The sequence below is a fragment of the Salvia miltiorrhiza genome, chromosome 3 (assembly GCF_028751815.1).
Source record: "Salvia miltiorrhiza cultivar Shanhuang (shh) chromosome 3, IMPLAD_Smil_shh, whole genome shotgun sequence".
NCBI classification, from domain to species: domain Eukaryota; kingdom Viridiplantae; phylum Streptophyta; class Magnoliopsida; order Lamiales; family Lamiaceae; genus Salvia; species Salvia miltiorrhiza.
Window position 1 is genome coordinate 52116751 of NC_080389.1, and position 17925 is coordinate 52134675.

The following is a 17925-nucleotide window of genomic DNA, read 5'->3' on the forward strand; positions in this document are numbered from 1 at the left end:
TGGTTAATTATGACGTAATTGCACGCTAGAGAATAATTTGAAAGTTTTCAGTTATGAAATTTTCGGTTATGAAGTAATTGCATGCAAGAGAATGCTTTGAAAGTTTTCGCCTTTAAAGTTTCTGCTCATGCAGTTTTCGATTATGAAGTTTCATGTGTTATGAGGCTGGTGTGTTAGAAATTTATGAGAGAGTTGATGGCAGCAGAATTTACTTAAATTCACACACATATGACACAAACCAAATCATCGTACAATGATAATAATATTTTAATGTATATGGATATGTAGTGTATCAATTTTTTAAGTGAATAATTTTGGTATGAACTTTGAAAAAATTGTGTAGTTTTAAGTATTTTCACTTTATGATTATCATCTCATTTTCCTATTCTCCACGTTAATTAATTAATTAATCAATCAAAATATTGTAAAGTATACCCACGTGACACGATCCGGTTAGTCTGTCTTTTACATATCATCATTTGCAACTCCTACATATTTTTATATTTATATAAAATTAATATAATACTAATACAATTATTATATTTATAAATATAATAAAAAATAATTTTAATTAACTTTATTTGAATTGAATATTCGGAAAGATTAAAAAATTTTACAATAATAAAAATTAATATTATAAATAGACAAAAAAACAAAGTTAAAAATGAAATTAAAAATAATAAAAAATGAAAATAGATTTATTCAAGAAAAATGAGAGAGGATATAATTTTTTTAAAAATGATCTTTAAATAAATATAACTTGTACATTTTAAATCAAATATTTACATAAAATATAATCAAATTAAAGATTTTATCGTGCTATTTGATTTGATATGCATATTAAATATTTTATAATTAATCAAATTTCACAATTTTATATAGAAATAAAACAAAAACGGATAAGAAAAAAAATATATAATTTACAAATAAAATTTTAAGTTTACTATAACTACAAAATTACCACTCACTAATTTTCAAAATTAATTTGATTTTTTTTTTAGAAAAATTGATTTCAAATCAAAGTTGCATTTTTAATATATTATAGATTATAGATAAATCAGTTGAAAGATTTTAAATCGGCTCGATTAACTATTGAAAATCTATCTTCTAGTATATTAATAAAACAAAATGCATGAACAATTATTTTACTTTTTTTTACAAACAGTTTCAAACTAATAGAGTTTTTTTAGAGCAGTTTTTTTTTTCCTTCCTATTGAATAAAATATGGCGCAATAGTGGCTCCTAAACGCAATCTAGATGGAGTAAAATTTTGAAGTAGCCAAAAATGAAGCATAAAACACAATTTATGGCTGTAACAATAAATTTTTGTATTTCAATTTAAGAAAATACAAAAGCGCGTTACAAAGATAATTTGATAGAATTTGATAGAGTTTTGCGGGTTGCAATCTCTAGTCGTTCCTCTGATTCTTCTCTTCCATTTGATTCTCGAACAATCTCGAAGGTTCTTGAAATATTTGATTTGGTGACGACAAATCCAAAGGGCTTCAAGCCATGATTTTGAACTGCACGTCGAAGTTGATTTGATTTGGGGAAGAACGTCCTTAGAATTTTGTAATAACGCCTTGAAGCTTTCGATCTTGAAGATTTGAATGCTTGATCGCTTGAAGATTTGAAGATATTGATCGCTTGAAGTTTTGAAGATCTTGATCGCTTGAAGTTTTGAAGATTTTGATCACTTGAAGATTTGAAGGTTTATTCACTTGAAGATTTGAGGATCTTGAATTCTTGAACTCTTACAGCTTTGAAGGTCTTGAATTCTTGAACTCTTGAAGCTTTGAAGATCTTGAATTCTTGAAGCTTTGAAGGTCTTGAATTCTTGAAGCTTTGAAGGTCTTCTTCTAGCTCTCCAATTCTCTTCCACTTCAACTTTACACTACTCCAAGATGTCATTTATGAGCTCTCTACACCCCTATTTATAGATGTAGGAGGTGGGCCTCATGGGCTTTATAGGCTTTGGGCCTCCATGCATGAGCCTTAGGGCTTTAGGTGTCCATGAGCCCATTAATTCATTTATATTAAATATTAATTATATATCTATTTAATTTAGGAATAAAATCCTTTTTAATAAAATAGAAAATATAATTGAATATTTAATTCATGAATTTACACGTGTCACGATTTAATTCGACGACAAATTTAATTGTCTACAATGGCCACACATTGAAAAAACACAAATTTTGGTCATTTTTATTGATTTGGACGTTTTTGCCCTTAATAAGGCGGATCGGGTAGGATCAGGCACGCGGGTCGCGTGCCGGGTCGGGTTAGGCACTTATGGCACTATTGGTGCCAAGATTTTACTTTGGTTTTATTTTGGAGCTCCGACGAATTCTCCAAGCTCGGCGCCGTTGGAGAGAGAGAGAGAGAGGGAGATGAGAAAGAGAGAGGAGAGAGAAAGAAGAGTAGAATAGTCATGACATACAAAAAATGGCCAAAATTTATATTTTTTTCAAATGGTGGACAAAATTTGATGTTGTATGTTGAATAGGGCCATTTGGCCCTATTGTTTCATCTGGATTTGGGGATTGAGATATATTTTTTTTTAGATATGGAACTTGCAAAAATGGGACTATGGATGAGCATTCAGAGTTCGGATCAAATTTTTGCCCAATTTGATCCAATCCGAAAATTTGATTTTTGAAGAAAATAAAATCTGATACAAACCATATTATACGAAAATTTGGATCCAAAAATTCAAAATTTTTATGATCAAATCCGATCCGGACTATAAAATTTGGAAATTGAAATTTTTTTGAAAAAATATCCAAAAATCCTAAAAATTCGAAATGTTAATTTATCAATATTAAAGTTAAGTTCATCTCCAAGTTTTTGCCATTCAATATTTTCGAAAATATGGGCAATAAATAATCTGAAAATATAAAGAAAATATTAAGTGGAGTGAAAAAAATCATTTAACTTGAAAAAATTAAGAACAATAAAAAATTCATTAAGCACACAACTAAATATATGGGACACACACCTTTATCCTAATTTTGTTATCCTTAATCTTTGTGCTAAATAGACATATACCATAAATAATGTAACAAAGGGAGTAGTGTTATTAAATTATGTGTGAGGTAATGTCCAATAATAAAAAGAGCATATATTTGGAGGACATACTAAAAAGAAAATGAAGGCATAATTTGAAGAGACGGAGGGAGTATTAAAAAATAGTCTGAACTTTGACCTCATGTGAGTTTTTAGTCCGAACTTAAAAAAAATACAAATATGGTATGAACTTATCTATATTGTGGTTATAGCGGAGTCAAAATTTTAATAGCAAATATCAGTGTTTCACTTAATAGTTCAAATTTGAATTTGATTTGATATTAGACGTTTGAGAGATGATGTGGATAATGAAGAATTTGATGTATTTTTTTAGATTGCGAAGTCAGCTTCTGACAAGCCATATCAATTATCACCCATCAGATGCCAAATTTTAACTCGGGCTATAAAGTAGTGAAGAACGTAGATAACTTTAGGCTATATTTATAATTTTTATAAGTTCCACATGAGACTAATTTTTAATAATAATTAATTTTTCATACTCATATATTATTAATAAATAATTAAATTTTAAATAAAAAATTATTTTATTTAATACTCCATCCGTCTTATAAGAGTGTATCACATAAGAGATGTTGCGAGTTTTAAGAAAAAATTGGTAAATAAAGTGTTGAGTGGAAATGAGTGGTTGTGGTTGAATTGATTGTGGGGTTATGTAGAAATAAGTGATTGTGGTTAAAAGGATAAAGTAGGGGGTCATATCCTAAGATTATATTTATCAACAACCTATCTCAACCCAACTTTTAATAAAAAAATAATTTATCTCTCTTCCACATATACAACCTATTATCTTACAACTTTTTACATTTTATCAACAACTCATTACAACCTAAATATTTTTTCTTTTTTTACTATTTATTCTTATAGTATTTAATTGTAAAATGCCAAATGTCATTTCATCATTGGATTAAAAAAGTCGAGGCAAGTGTTGGTCTGCAACATGCAGACACAACCGGTTATCCATCACTAAATATTTTATAATTTTTTTTTGCTTAAATTTTTTGTCGTATGCTATGACCGGTTGTCAAAGTTTGTGAATAAACATAGTCTAAAATGGAAGTGATACAATTTTGTAGGAAAGACGAAAATGAAAAATGTGATACATTCTTACGGAATGGAGGTTGTATATTTTTTAAAATAATATTTTCATACATCGCATGGAAACTACTCCCTCCGTCCCAATATTGTTGGCCACATTTGGTTTCGGCACGGGAATTAAGGAGTTGTAGATTAATATTTTAAGTGTGTGGGTAATATAGTATAAAATTAATAAAGTAGGAGAGAGAATGTGATAAAGTATGAGAGAGAAGGTAATAAAATGATAAAGTAGGAGAGAAAATGTGATAAAGTAGGAGAGATAATGTAATAAAGTGATAAAGTAGGAGAGATAATGTGATAAAGTAAGAGATTGAATGTGATAAATATTTCCATTTTAGGAAAGTGGCCAACAATAGTGGGACAAACTAAAAAGGAAATGTGGCCAACAATATTGGGACGGAGGGAGTAGTTAATATAGAAATTTGGACTTATTTGATAATTTTAGGACGATAGTTTTTTTTTTTTTTTGAAAGATAATTTTAAGACCAGAGTTGAAATGGAGTGTAACCAATTTTCAAATCACCCAAAAGTTGACATGTGGAGTAAAAAAAGTGTATATATGGATCTAATTTACTCCCTTGTTCCGTCGCGTGACCCACTTTCCTTTTTGGGTTGTCCCACGAAGCTTGACCTGTTTTTAAAAATGGCAAAAAATTTACCATTTATTCACCTTTTCACTTTTTCACCTACCACACTTAACACACAAAATACCAATTTCTTAATTCCCGTGCCGAAAAGAAATGGATCACGATTCATGGGACGGAGGGAGTATTTTATCTCTTCCATTTTTATTTTCCCAAAAGAGTAAAGGTACCTTTTCAACTACCAGTGGAAAAAACCAAATCAACAGTTTCAGTAATAGCGGGGGGAATTCAAAATTTCGAAAGCCAAACCGCCAAGAAATTGCTCTTCCCGCTAAGTCTTGAATGCTCACCACCACCGCGGCACCGCCCATAAAGCCAAACTAATCGAGAAATTTCCATTTCATCCCCGCTTCTGAGCCCTAAAGTTAAAAAAAAGAAAGGAAGATTGCAATGTCGGAAATTCAGAACGTCGCGAGGTCGCTGAATCCGTGTATTTTTCATCTCCAGAAGCTTCGGTTCGAGCTCAACTGCGCTTTATGGTAGAATCATCTTAAGTCAATTGACATTTCTTTCGATTTTCTGTATTTCAGGGACTCATAATGATTTATTAATTTTTGCCTAGATTAAGGGTCTTGTGCATTTAAAATTTAATCTTCACTCTTTTTCCCCTTCCTCTAGTTTGAAAATGCTGAACAAGCCGATGTTGCTTCCGTGCAATCACGTTTTCTGCAAGTGAGTTGGCACTCTAAATTTTAATGCGATGGTTGTTCCCCTTTCATTTTTAGGATTTTTGATGACCCATTTCATTTTTGCAGTTCCTGTGTTGAATTTAGCATTCGTTGCCCTGCATGCCAGCAACGCTTTACCAATCAAGGTGCTGTTTTACTTGTTCAATCTCATTTTCTGAATGTTTCTGACATTTTTGTAATGTCAAGTTCAGTTTCTAGCTGGACTCAACTTTTAGTTTACAAAAACTTGCCTTGCAGAAATCAGACCTGCCTTTCACATGGAGAACATTGTTGCTATTTACAAAAATCTGGATGCTACTTTCAACTCTGCGATCTTGCCACTTATATCTGCTGGTATGTAGTGCCCAGAGGAAAAAAGACAAAACTTGTTCATATTGTTGAAATAATCTAAGTGATGTAGCTTACTCTATGTGAATTTGTGGTTACTGCAGATTCTGGAACCCCAGTCTCGAGTTCTACCTTAACTGGCCAAGTGACAAAGAATGTAGGTGGGACAGCACCTAAAATGAATGATAATTGCCCTGATCCTAGTCCAAGGGGGATTGAGTCAGCCAAGTGCTCTGCATCAGAAGAATTAGATGTGAATCATGCTCCAGAAGTGTGGCCTGGAAGCTCCCCTTCCTCTGTTGATACCAAACATGCAAATCAGCATAGCAGTCCAGGTTGCAGAAATGAGGTAAGATTCAAGGCTTCGTTTTTCATCTTGACATGCTATGTAAATTCTGTTGTGATGTTGGCTGAACTCAAGCCTGGACTGTTTGGATTCAATACATTCAAATGAATGACCAACTACAATTGTTTGTTTAATCTTGGATTTATTGTGTGTGAAAAATTATTTGTCTAAAGTAGAACCCTAAAGCTAAAGCATGTTCTTATACATCATGTGAAGATTGTACTTTTGTTCCTGTAATGTAGTAATTGAAATGTTGATCATTCAAAAGTCCCACTATTATGAAAATGAATGATTTAAGCCAGTGTGTAGGTAATGTTCTTAACTTTAATTTGTGATTTAATTGCTCAATGTTGATGAATAAAGTCTTTTTTGCATTATGTAAGTGTGAAATTTCAACATAGTCATATCTGATTGCCAGCAGCCCAATTCATTTAGCTTTTAATACTTTGGATTGACATATCTATTTTATACTGCTTCTATGGTCATCAAATGGTTATATCTGTCATGGGATAGCAGAAACCAATGCTTGTCTCACCAAATTGTTCTCGCTATGGTTCATACCTTATTTTTCTCTGGTTAAACTTTCTGGGTATATTGTTTTCTGCTAGCAGTTTGTTAATTCACTGAGTATTTAGCAGCAAATCAACAACAACAATTTGTTGGATTGATGTGATACCACATCATACACTTCTTTTCTCTAATGCACCATAGCTCATATCTACAGGGTCCATGTAAAATTAGAGTCAAGAGCTCTACTGGAGACCAATTAGGCATAGTTGCTGGTGGAGTGGATACAAGAGGCACATATCATACAAGGGAACCTAAGAGGCAAAAGAAGCTAATTTATGGACCGTCCGGTGCAGTTCTGCAAAGCCATGCATACAGTGAGAAGATAGTTTCTCATTTGAATCCTGCAGTTTCTAAGCTTGAGGACTGCAAATCTATGGAAGATGCTTCCATCATTTCTTCTACTGCACCCTTGGATGCATCAAATGTGGATGGAAGTATTTGTGCGCTTTGCCATTCTTCTAAGATAACAGAAGTATTTTTTTTTCACAAACATTATATTTTTATTTTCCTTGATATGAAGTTCTTCTATGCTCTTAGTTAATGACATTTTCACAATATTGAAAGGTGCCAGATTGTCTCTGGGCTTTATTCTAGTTTGACATCTCTCATGTCTTAAAATTGTTGTGGTAGGGAACTGGCCGGATGCTACACTATGCAGGCGGAAAGGAGGTAGCAAGAAGTCAAGCAGCTTATTCCAATACAATTCCTGTCCATACTAAATGTATAGAATGGTATGGAATTTTTCTGCATCAACCTTTTATTTTGCTAAAGTTTTGGTATTGAATTCCTCATCTATGCACGAGGAGCAATACAAGTATGAAGTTGGCTTTTGATATAATATTAAATCTTTTGAGCAAGTAATATAATTTCTGTAAAATATAAATATTTCACCTGTTAATTCTTTCTGTATTTCTTCGCCAATCTGTAAAAAGAAATTGCCTTGCATTTTAATAGAAACTAATACTTTGATAAAGAAACTGCAAGAATTTGGAAAATTGACAAGAAAATATGAGTATGCTGCATGTGGCTGGCACAAATTGAGAATCCGACCAAAGCTAATGAGAATACCTCCAAATTTCAAATTTAGCCGGGAACCTGCCTGGAATTTGGGAAGATTGGTTGGTTTTGTCATTTATTTCCATCGGATTCCCAATCTGCGTAGGTCACATGCGCGCGTGCCAGTCTAATTTCCAAATACTGGCATAAATAAAAGCAAATTTGCTGTCATTAAGATAGTTATATGGCGCAATTGCAAATTTGGAATTGAACACGACTGGTATAGTGGTATTACAATTGCTAAAACTGCATTTTTTCTTATTTGGCGATATGCGCAATGTTCCCTTTTAGGTTCTAACCTAGTCTTGGCAAACAAATCATTTTGGACTCCTATTGCCTCTGGCTTTTGTTTAATATGTTTCTTTCTTCATTTTTATTGCACATTTCAAAGGTTTGGAACACATACATTTCCTTGAGATGGTGGTCCATATCATCATATTACGCTCCTGATTAAAACTGAAAATTATCCTTGGGTAGGCAACCTTGAGCTAATGTATGTAGTTTTGAATTTTTTTATTACAGGGCCCCTCAGGTCTATTTTGTGGATGATACTATTGTGAATTTGGAGTCTGAAATAGCACGAGCTTCTAAGCTCAAGTGCAGTGGTTGTGGGTTAAAGGGAGCAGCACTTGGCTGCTTTGTGAAGTCCTGCCGCAGAAGTTATCACGTGCCTTGTGCTGTGGAGGTACCAGACTGCAGATGGGACTGTGTAAGTTTGCTATATTTTCCTATTAATACTTGTTTAATTTGTGCTCTCAGTTAGTTTGGTTCTCTCAGTCTGATCTCTTTTAAACATGCATGTGATGCACAGGGTGAATTTTTAATGCTATGTCCAACTCATAAATCAATTAAATTTCCGAGTGAAAAGTCCAACTCCAGAAAGCGTCCCAGTGGAGAGAAGTGCTCTTTGCCCAGTGAAATGTAAGGAAGTTTATTCATAACAATCACTTAGCTAGACCAGTGGCTTACTTTTGGGATAATGTCTCTCTTGGTCAGTAGCCTAACATATCATTAACTTAATTTGTTCCCAGTATTTGGTTAAGATGTTTAATCTTTCCAGCAAAAATAGATCCCAAAGAAGGGTGTATTCACCTGAAATATGTAACAGTAGTGCTCCTAAATACCATGTGGATGTTTTCCTATGCATATTGTTTAATGTTTTACTGAATAGCTGTTGCTAAGGTGACTAGTGTGTTCATTGCTTCATCTAATGAGATATCAGACAGAAATGTTGCTTCATCAAATTGAAATTAATTGTTAGTTTTTTTAAGTTGATTTTATGAATATCTTGATAGCACTGGCTGGGAACAGTTGGAGAGTTAATGTCCTGTTTATAATCTTCTATTTTTGTGCAGTACACCCGAACAGTTAAATATTTGCTCAACCTCCCTGAGCATGCCTCAACAGTTGGTTCTGTGTGGATCAGCTCTGTCTTCAGAGGAGAAGGTTGATTCTCTTTTGTTAATTTAGTTAAAAATATGGTATTCATTATGCTTCACCGAGACTATATTTCTTGTCCTGCAATTTTTATGAATATGCACACACGAGTATGATTTTGTCTTTTCAGAGGCTAATTTCCTCTATTTCTTCTTCTGACATTTCAGTGTTTGGTGGCTCGCTTAGCTAAAACTAGTGGTGCTACTGTGTACAAGTTCTGGAACCCAAATGTCACCCATGTGATTGCAGCAACAGATTCAAATGGTGCATGTAGTAGAACTCTAAAAGTTCTCATGGCTATTTTAAATGGAAAATGGGTCCTTTCTATGGATTGTAAGCTTGGGCAACCTTGAAATATAGTATCAAAAAACTTGCATAGTGTTTTGAGATTTACCTAATGGTTTTTCTGCCATCTTTTCTATAGGGGTAAAAGCTTGCATGGAAGCAAATCATCGTGTTGACGAAGAACCTTTTGAAGTTAACCTGGACAATCATGGGTGTTGTGATGGTCCAAGAACTGGTAGATTGAGAGCATCAAAGAATGTAAGTTCACTTACTAAATAAACGAGGATTTCTTGTCGTTCACTTGTACAAATTTCTGAACACTTCACATGGTATATTTGTGTCTTCATGGTTTTGGCATATTTGGAGAAAACAGACTCGAGCTACATTTCAGTCGGTCGTTAAAGATAAAAAAATTAAATTGTTGAATGTGATTGTCTTGATGATCTTCTTGATCCCCCCCCCCCCCCCCCGTTGTTGCACAGGCTCCGAAGCTTTTGCATGGTTTGAACTTTTACTTCAATGGCGACTTTGTTCCGGCTTACAAGAGTGATCTCGTAGAGTTAGTTAGAGTTGGTGGAGCCAGCATTATTGAGAGCATGGAGGATGCAGTTGCAGGAAGACAGAATCTTGAAGATATTTCAACAACTTTAGTAGTTTACAATTATGACAGTCCTCAAGGGTGTTCAGCAACTGAAGCAAGTTTCATTTTGTTGAAGAGAGCAGCAGAAGCAGAGGATGTGGCCAAAAGCATCGATGCTCAGCTCATTCGGCATACATGGATCTTGGAATCCATTGCTGCATGCCAAATCTTGCCATTTTCGTTGTGATAATTATACACATTCCTTCTCTACATTTTAGTCATATTTATTGATGCTGTTATTAGCGAAAATTTGCAGTGTACACCCGACTTTGGAACCTGCTTTTGGGATATGAATATAACAAAATTATATGGCATGGCAGAATTTATATATTGCTACATACTCCCTTCGTCGCAGTTTATCAGGTCACCTTACTTTATTACATTCCATTTTAATATGTTAATAAAATGAAAATTTAATACTCCATGTTAAACACCATAACATAACTTGTTACTTAACAATATGCATTGTGATATGTATATAATTATTTCATCTTACACAAACTAGTATTTGTACATTTGCAATGCACGAAAAATGTTCTACTTTCTCCGTCCCACTTATATTGGTACATTTGTATTTTTTGTTTGTCCCACTTATATTGGCACTTTACAAAAATAGTATGTGGTCCCTATCATCTCTACACAAATTAAACAAATAGTTTTCACCCACTTTACACTCTCAACCCCTTATTCTTAATCTCCGTGCCCAAAGTAAAAGTGACAATATAAGTGGGACGGAGGAAGTAATATATATATATATATATATATATATATATATATATATAGATAGATACTAACTCAATTATTATATAAAAAATTATAAATGCAATAAATAATTTTAGCTTATTACAAAGAAATAAAAATTAAAAAGAATTCGCAATCATAAAAAGTGAGATTATATAAAACTACACACCTTTTAAAAACTACTCCCTCCGTCCGCGAATTAAAGCCCCATTTGCCTCTAAATATTTGTCCGCGAATTAAAGCCCCATTTACCTTTTTGTACCCTTTTACCCTCCCTCTTTACTTTAAATTACTACCCTTTGCCATTAATTATCCCACCTCATTTTTACCCCATTTAATTAACTAACTAATCATTCCCCTAATTATCCATGAAACTCTCTCTCTCTCTCGTCTTCATTTTGAGTGTCCGACCGAATTCCATGAAACTCTCTCTCTCTCGTTTTCATTTTGAGTGTCCGGCCGAATTCCCGACCTTCAATCTCTCTGAGTTGGAGTCGACGATGCCGGAATTCGAAGCAGCGGGCTTCGATCTCTCTGAATCGGCGTCGTTCCTGGCGGAATCCGAAGCAACGGGCTTCGATCTCTCTGAATCGGACATGTTCCGGCCGGAATCCGAAGCGTCGGGCTTCCATCTCTCTGAATCAGATAGGTTCCCGCCGGAATCCGAAGTGGCGGGCTTCGAAATCTCTGAATTGGAGCCCATCTGTGAAATTCTTTTGTTTACCTTTGGTTTTGGGGATGAGTGACGAGGAGAGGGGAAGGTTGTCAGAGGCCAGAAGTTGGGCTGACGATGCTGCAGCGGCCTGCGCCGCATGGGTAGTGGCAGCCTGTGGCTGCTCACGGTGAAGGCAGGCTAGGCGGCGCGGTACGAGGCAGAGAGATGGGCAGATGGGAGGTGGTGAGCGAGAAGGTGTGGTGAGAAAGGGACAACGACCAGAGGTGGTTCTCGGCGGCGGCCTTCCCCTTCATTGGATCGGAGCGGTTGTTGCCGGAATCCAAGGCGGCGGCCTTCCCCTTCATTGGATCGGAGCAGTTGTTGCCGATTGTTCGATTTGTTGGGTTTTTCGATTTGTTCACTGAATTTCATTTATGAGAACAGTTGGGTTTTTCGATTTGTTCACTGAATTTCATATTTTCGATTTGTTCGATTTGTTCACTGAAGTTGGGTTTTTCGATTTGTTCACTGAATTTCATTTTTTTTTCTCCAATTGTTCGAGCAAAAGAGATCAATGAGAACAGTCAACAGAGAGAGGGAGAGAAAAAAGAGAATAATTTAATAAAGCAAAAGTATCTCATAATCATAGATTAGTAAAAGTAATTTAATATCTTAACCACTACCCTTTTATTTCACCTACAACACCTTTTTCAGCTTTCTTAGTTTCCGCGCCGACACCCAAATGGGGCTTTAATTCGCGGACGGAGGGAGTATCTACTAAAATTATCCATTGTTTAAAAACACTACACTCTATACCCATTTTAATTTGTAACTATTATCTTTAAACCACAAGTCCATGCCTTTGATTTGCAAAGTGTCAACGAGTCTCGTGTGTGTTGATCTAGCAGTAGGTAGTCAATGTTCAAGGCATGAGGTCTTGAGTTCGAGTTCGTCGTGGTGCGATTTTTAAATTTCTTTATTTGCTTATATAATTTATATATAAAAAAAGATGTTAGCAAGTCTTGAATTTAACACAAGTAATGATGTCAATCTATCCCGAAACCCATGGGCTGATCCGATTAACCCGCCACTCAAGAGGGTTAGGGTTGAATATTTTCAACCCGATAAAAGTTACAACTCGATTAGCCCGTAACCGAATAGTTCGACACCCGATAGGGCTGGCCCGACTAACCCAATGGGCTAGCCCGAAACCCGAATACTTAATATTAAATATTTAGATATAAAAATAAAAAAATGACAAAATATTATAAAGTCTCATCATTTCACTTTTCTGTATTTTTTAGATGCTTTGCTTCTATGAATTCAAACTATTGTTAGATATTTTATTATTTTTTCGTTAACAAAGTTGAACATTTTATTGTTACCAACTTATTTTATATGTTATGCAATCTTGATGTTTTTTTCAATATCTTATATTTTTGCATTTCATGCTTGCTATATAATTTATATCTTTGATTTCTATGTATATTTTATAAATTATATATTAGATCATTAAAAATAACAAAATACAAATGATTATTTTATTTTACGCATTTAAGCCGACTAGTCCGATGGGCTAGCCCGAAACCCGAACGTTTAGGGTTAGAGTTGAAAATTTATAACCGAAAAAATTCCTAGCCCGATTAACCCGCACCCGATTAACCCGAAACCCAATAGAACTGGCCCGAAATTCGATGAACTGGTCCAATTGACATCTCTAAAACACAAGTTCTCTTCCAACATATGCGCTTGGTGGTTTTATTAAATTTGTGCTTTATGCGCTTGGTATTATGCCAACAACTTTTTTTTAATTATTATTATTATTGTTATTGGATATGCGCTCCCACCTGGCCACCCATGCTTAATATTTGATTCAATTCTCCGACCTTATTTTAAGTGTCATGAATGGCATATATGTCCACATTTCATGTTTCAATCTCATTTTTTTATGGAAAGCAAGATTTGAAAAATTCTAGGACCTGTTGAATTTGTTTTACTTGCTAACTGTTGAAACTAAAATTGTAAAACCCTAATTTAGTAGGCTTAAAAAAAAAAACCTCTAGTTAAATAGGATATTCTTTTTTTTTTAAAGGCAGTTAAATAGGATATTCTAATATGGGATTTTGTGTTTTGAATTTGTAAATAAATGGTAATAGTTCAGAAATTAAAGAATATGTTTACCTAATAATTATGCAAACTAACGGTATTGCTACAAAAGTAAGTGAGTCAGTCAACACCACAAGATACTGTTGATTTGCCTAAAATTCAAAATATGGATAAACTAAGATATTTTAATTTTTATGTTTAGTGGGATCCAACTATTATTGCTTTGCCGCGCCTATATATTTGTTTATGTTTAGGCCCCTCCGAAAAATAAAACTAATAAAAATAAAAAGGCCTATATTTGTTCAATCCTCACTGTTCTTTCTTTTATTTAAATATAACAATAAAGACTTAAATATTAGAAAACCCTTTCAATTAATGATGCTAGATATTATTATTTTTTTGCTTTAAAGATGTAAGAGGAGTATTATACTTGACCAGTTTTGAGTTTTTTAAGTAATTACTATATTATGCAAGTAAATATTATGCACAATTCTTTTTTGGTATAAAATTATAATTATACGTGTTACTTTGAGAAAAATGATTTGATCAAAATTTTCCATGTTTCCTATTTGTGCATATCACTAATTTGAACCTCATCAAATACTTTTAGATCAAATCTATTACACTAGTAATACCATCTAGTACAATTTATCCATCTTGTATAATTTATAAACGACTACATAAACACTTATAAATAACAACTACATATTTCACCTTGTCAAAACACAAAATGTAAATCCACATATAATTGCCTGACCTTTATGAATTTAATAAGTACAAATTAATTTTTTTTGACGGAATAAGTACAAATTAATGAGACGTGATACTAGGAAATAAAAATAAGATGAAATAAATAATACAGGCTGTGACCACCACGTCAAACTCTAACGGTCACTTCCTTTTACGTAAAAAAATGATTAAACCCTACCCCCCTCCAAAATCGACCGTTTCCACCCCTCACCTTTTTTCCCTCTCTTCAGCTCTCTCTCTCTCTCTCTCGTATGAAGAGTAAGAGATGGAGTTTCTTCCTCTGATCATCTGAACGGAAACCTTTCCTAAAATCAACACAACCAAAGAAGCGCTCTACGCTTTTCCTGAATCTTCTCTCCCCGAAAATGGGTTGTTTTCTCGGATGCTTCGGCGGTGAGAAGAGTCAGAAACGCCGCAAGCATAGGGCTCATCGGTCCAGCCCTCAGCGCCAAGTAATCACTCTTTCCATCTCTTTGATTCAGTTTTCGCCTACATTGCTTTGAATTTTATGAAAATGTCTTAGAAACGCGACGAATTGCTCGTTATTATTTGAATTTTGTGGTTTTCTGTGTTTTAGTTTAGTAGCTTTTGTTTGATCAGATTTTAGATTGCTTACCTTTCCTCAGTCAGTTGATTCCGAGTATGCACTTTCAGTTAATTTGGATAGAGCTTCAGTAATTCTCCCCTATTTTCATCCGATTATCTATTTGCCTTTCCTAGAATTTCAACTTGTTAGTCGTGCTTCTCTGGTATGTTTGTTTGGACGTGGTATTCATCATTTTGTTTCTTTGTATATAATTTTATTTGGCGGAATTATGGTGTAGGTTCCCACGCTTGTTCAAATCTAGCATGTATTGTATTCTGTGCTGAAAATTTCAATCATAAATTTTGAATGCAGAGAAACAGAATCCAAAATGTTCAGCAGGAAAACAAAATCACTGCAGAGCAGTCTGTGGCAGAAACAACCCCTGCTAACTTAACTTTGGAGGTTTTGGAGTTGGGGTGAGCCTTCTTGAGCTATTTGGCTGGATTGGATATTATGCTCTCTACTAATTAGAGGATCAAGATTCATCTATAAAACATATATTCCATATCATGAAAAATATGATATTGATGTTTTTCATATTGCTTTGACCTTTTTCCTAACTACTGAAATGAGTGCAGAAATAAACATGAGGTGGTGGAGCAAGGGAGCCCGAGCCTGAGCCCAAGCCCAAAGAAGAGTCCTAGCCCAAGTCCTAGAAAAAGAGTTACATTTAACTCAAATGTCACAACATACGAGCATGTTCGAGTCCATGACAGCATAGAGTCCTTGCCAGATTGTGCTGCGAATGAGGAAGAAAAGCAGGAAGATTTGAAATCATCAAGTCGTTCACAATCACTATCTAAAGATGATGATTCTGTCGCATCCAGTGTGGCGTCATATCCTCCAAATCATAGGTATCATAATGCTAGAGAAAGTGACGATGAAGCTGAAGAGTATGGTGATAGCGATCTGGAGGATTTGGATGATGAAGATGAAGATGACGATGAATATGATTACTACTCTGATGAAGATACAAATGCTAGATTTCCTGGGCATCAAGTGTGGTCTGAATCGGTTGTAACTGCATCAATGGAGTCGAGGACAGGAAGCTCATCACCACCTGTCATGAGGCAGGAAGTAGACAGTCTGATGGTGAACACTCAGCTGCCTGATGAGGAAGTCAAAGAATTTGGATCAAAAACCAATGCCAGAGATAGAAGTGATTATATCAATTCAGTGCTCAACCCTGTCGAGAATATTACTCAATGGAAGGCTGCAAAGTCAAAAGGAACAGCTCTATTGAAGCCACAGAAGGAGAACTTTGCCAACTTCGAGGCTCCCCGTATGTCGTTTAGCTCAGAGCCCATATTCAGGCAGGCGCCCTCTAGTTTCAAGGCAAAGTCTCATCAATCGAAAAATGCAAATCAAGAAATAGCAGTTGATGCAAGTCTTTCAAATTGGTTAGGTTCTCCTGAAGTTGCACCTTCCAAGAAGACTAGTTTCAGTGGCTTCGAGACAATCACTAAATCCCCACAGACGACCACATCAGAAGGTTGCACTTCTCCGATGAGCTTTGAAGATAGGCCAATTTTAGGTGCACTGACAGTTGAGGAGCTGAGGCAAATCTCAGCAGCTCCCTCCCCAAGGAAGTCTCCTAGTCGAAGTCCTGATGAGATGCCGATTATAGGGAGTGTTGGTACCTATTGGAATGATTCGGGTTCAACAAAGCATTCTGGTGCAGCCGCATCTTTTAAAGGCATACCAAACACAACCAGCAAGTACAGAGAGGTACCTTATTAATATTTGAAAATACAAGATATTTGCATTCTGTTACTTAAACGTTATGTTATATGCACAGGACAAGAAAGTGAATTGGCACTCTACTCCATTCGAGACGAGATTGGATAGAGCTCTCAACAGAGGTGCTGCATAAGCTTTAATCTCCTGGTGAATCTGAATCAAGTGTGTGAGAAGTTTGTTTCTGTTTGTGAATGAGTTCCTACAGTGATCTGTATGCATATTTAATTGATTTTTGTATCCCATGTAATCTTTCTGTGTATCATTCGAGGTTGTAATACAAACAAACACATTCCATATATGGTGAATTGGATTGATTGGTCTGTTTTCCGAGGCACATAAAACTTGATTTCATTCGATTACTTTTTCTTCCTTCTCAGGTTGATAAATTAGATAATAGATTTATTTTGTGAGACATGCGAAATCAAAAACACATAAATACAAAAGTGAAAATACTTCAAGGTTGAATCGGATATTTCACAGCTTTTAAAGGTTGAGTTTTGCACCGAAAATTGTTCTTATATTAGGTCTGCAGTACATATGAACACCACGGATTCAATTGATTATGAATCTAAATCTTGTTAATATTTATTTCACTGCGTATTATTAAATGGTGTCAAGAATTTTTAACATGCAGTGCCCAATATTTTATTGTTCAAAGATTTTAATGAGATAATCATTGCTTTTTTTGGTCCATCCGGATGATTTTGGGATAAGGATGTAAAAAATGAAGAGGTAGTCTTGGGTGCTACCGGTTGCATCCTACAATCGAGTTGCACCCTCATTTAAATCATGATCCGTATTTTAATTTGAATTCATATCATGATCCTAACTGTATAAATAACATTATTTTAGATGCGGATCAACCCGATTGCACGATGTAACTGATTGCACCCAAGTTTTTGTGAAAAATGAATCTCTACAATATATTCCCCTGCCAAAAAAAAAGAGAATATATTCCACCCCCAAATCTATATATAATATAAAACACCAGTTTTCTTCCCGCCAATTTAATGGCATTTTTGCAATTATAATGTCAATTAAGGATAAAAGTTTAGAAATTAAAAGAGAGTGGGGTGAGAGGAGAGAGAAAAGTAGAAATATGAGATAAGTTATACGCTTCATCTACTATCATTTTTTTCCCACATTTTCTCTCTCCTCATTTTCTTAT

The 17925-nt window shown here is 34.7% G+C and overlaps 2 protein-coding genes across 2 annotated transcripts; both read left to right on the forward strand.

Annotated features, from left to right (window-relative positions):
• Positions 1-4994: 4994 nt before the first annotated feature.
• LOC131014270 (BRCA1-associated RING domain protein 1) lies at positions 4995-10505 on the forward strand. Its single transcript, XM_057942190.1, has 13 exons — positions 4995-5308; positions 5448-5501; positions 5585-5643; positions 5756-5851; positions 5950-6194; positions 6916-7233; positions 7392-7492; positions 8340-8526; positions 8629-8738; positions 9173-9263; positions 9422-9587; positions 9679-9797; positions 10022-10505. The coding sequence occupies exons 1-13, from the start codon at positions 5220-5222 to the stop codon at positions 10364-10366; spliced, it is 1980 nt and encodes a 659-aa protein (XP_057798173.1). The 5' UTR covers positions 4995-5219; the 3' UTR covers positions 10367-10505.
• Positions 10506-14560: 4055 nt separating this feature from the next.
• Positions 14561-17098, forward strand: LOC131014271 (protein JASON). Its single transcript, XM_057942191.1, has 4 exons — positions 14561-14883; positions 15330-15433; positions 15596-16745; positions 16816-17098. Exons 1-4 carry the CDS (start codon positions 14797-14799, stop codon positions 16888-16890), a joined length of 1416 nt encoding a protein of 471 aa, XP_057798174.1. The 5' UTR covers positions 14561-14796; the 3' UTR covers positions 16891-17098.
• Positions 17099-17925: the final 827 nt, after the last annotated feature.

Excerpts from the sequence above, each read along its gene's own strand:
- LOC131014270 (XM_057942190.1), top strand. The coding sequence starts at position 5,220 with ATGTCGGAAATTCAGAACGTCGCGAGGTCGCTGAATCCGTGTATTTTT. Across the intron at positions 5,852-5,949 it reads CTTGCCACTTATATCTGCTG|ATTCTGGAACCCCAGTCTCG; the intron begins GTATGTAGTGCC and ends TGGTTACTGCAG. Across the intron at positions 6,195-6,915 it reads GTCCAGGTTGCAGAAATGAG|GGTCCATGTAAAATTAGAGT; the intron begins GTAAGATTCAAG and ends TCATATCTACAG.
- LOC131014271 (XM_057942191.1), top strand. The coding sequence starts at position 14,797 with ATGGGTTGTTTTCTCGGATGCTTCGGCGGTGAGAAGAGTCAGAAACGC. Across the intron at positions 14,884-15,329 it reads GGTCCAGCCCTCAGCGCCAA|AGAAACAGAATCCAAAATGT; the intron begins GTAATCACTCTT and ends TTTTGAATGCAG. Across the intron at positions 15,434-15,595 it reads TTGGAGGTTTTGGAGTTGGG|AAATAAACATGAGGTGGTGG; the intron begins GTGAGCCTTCTT and ends AAATGAGTGCAG.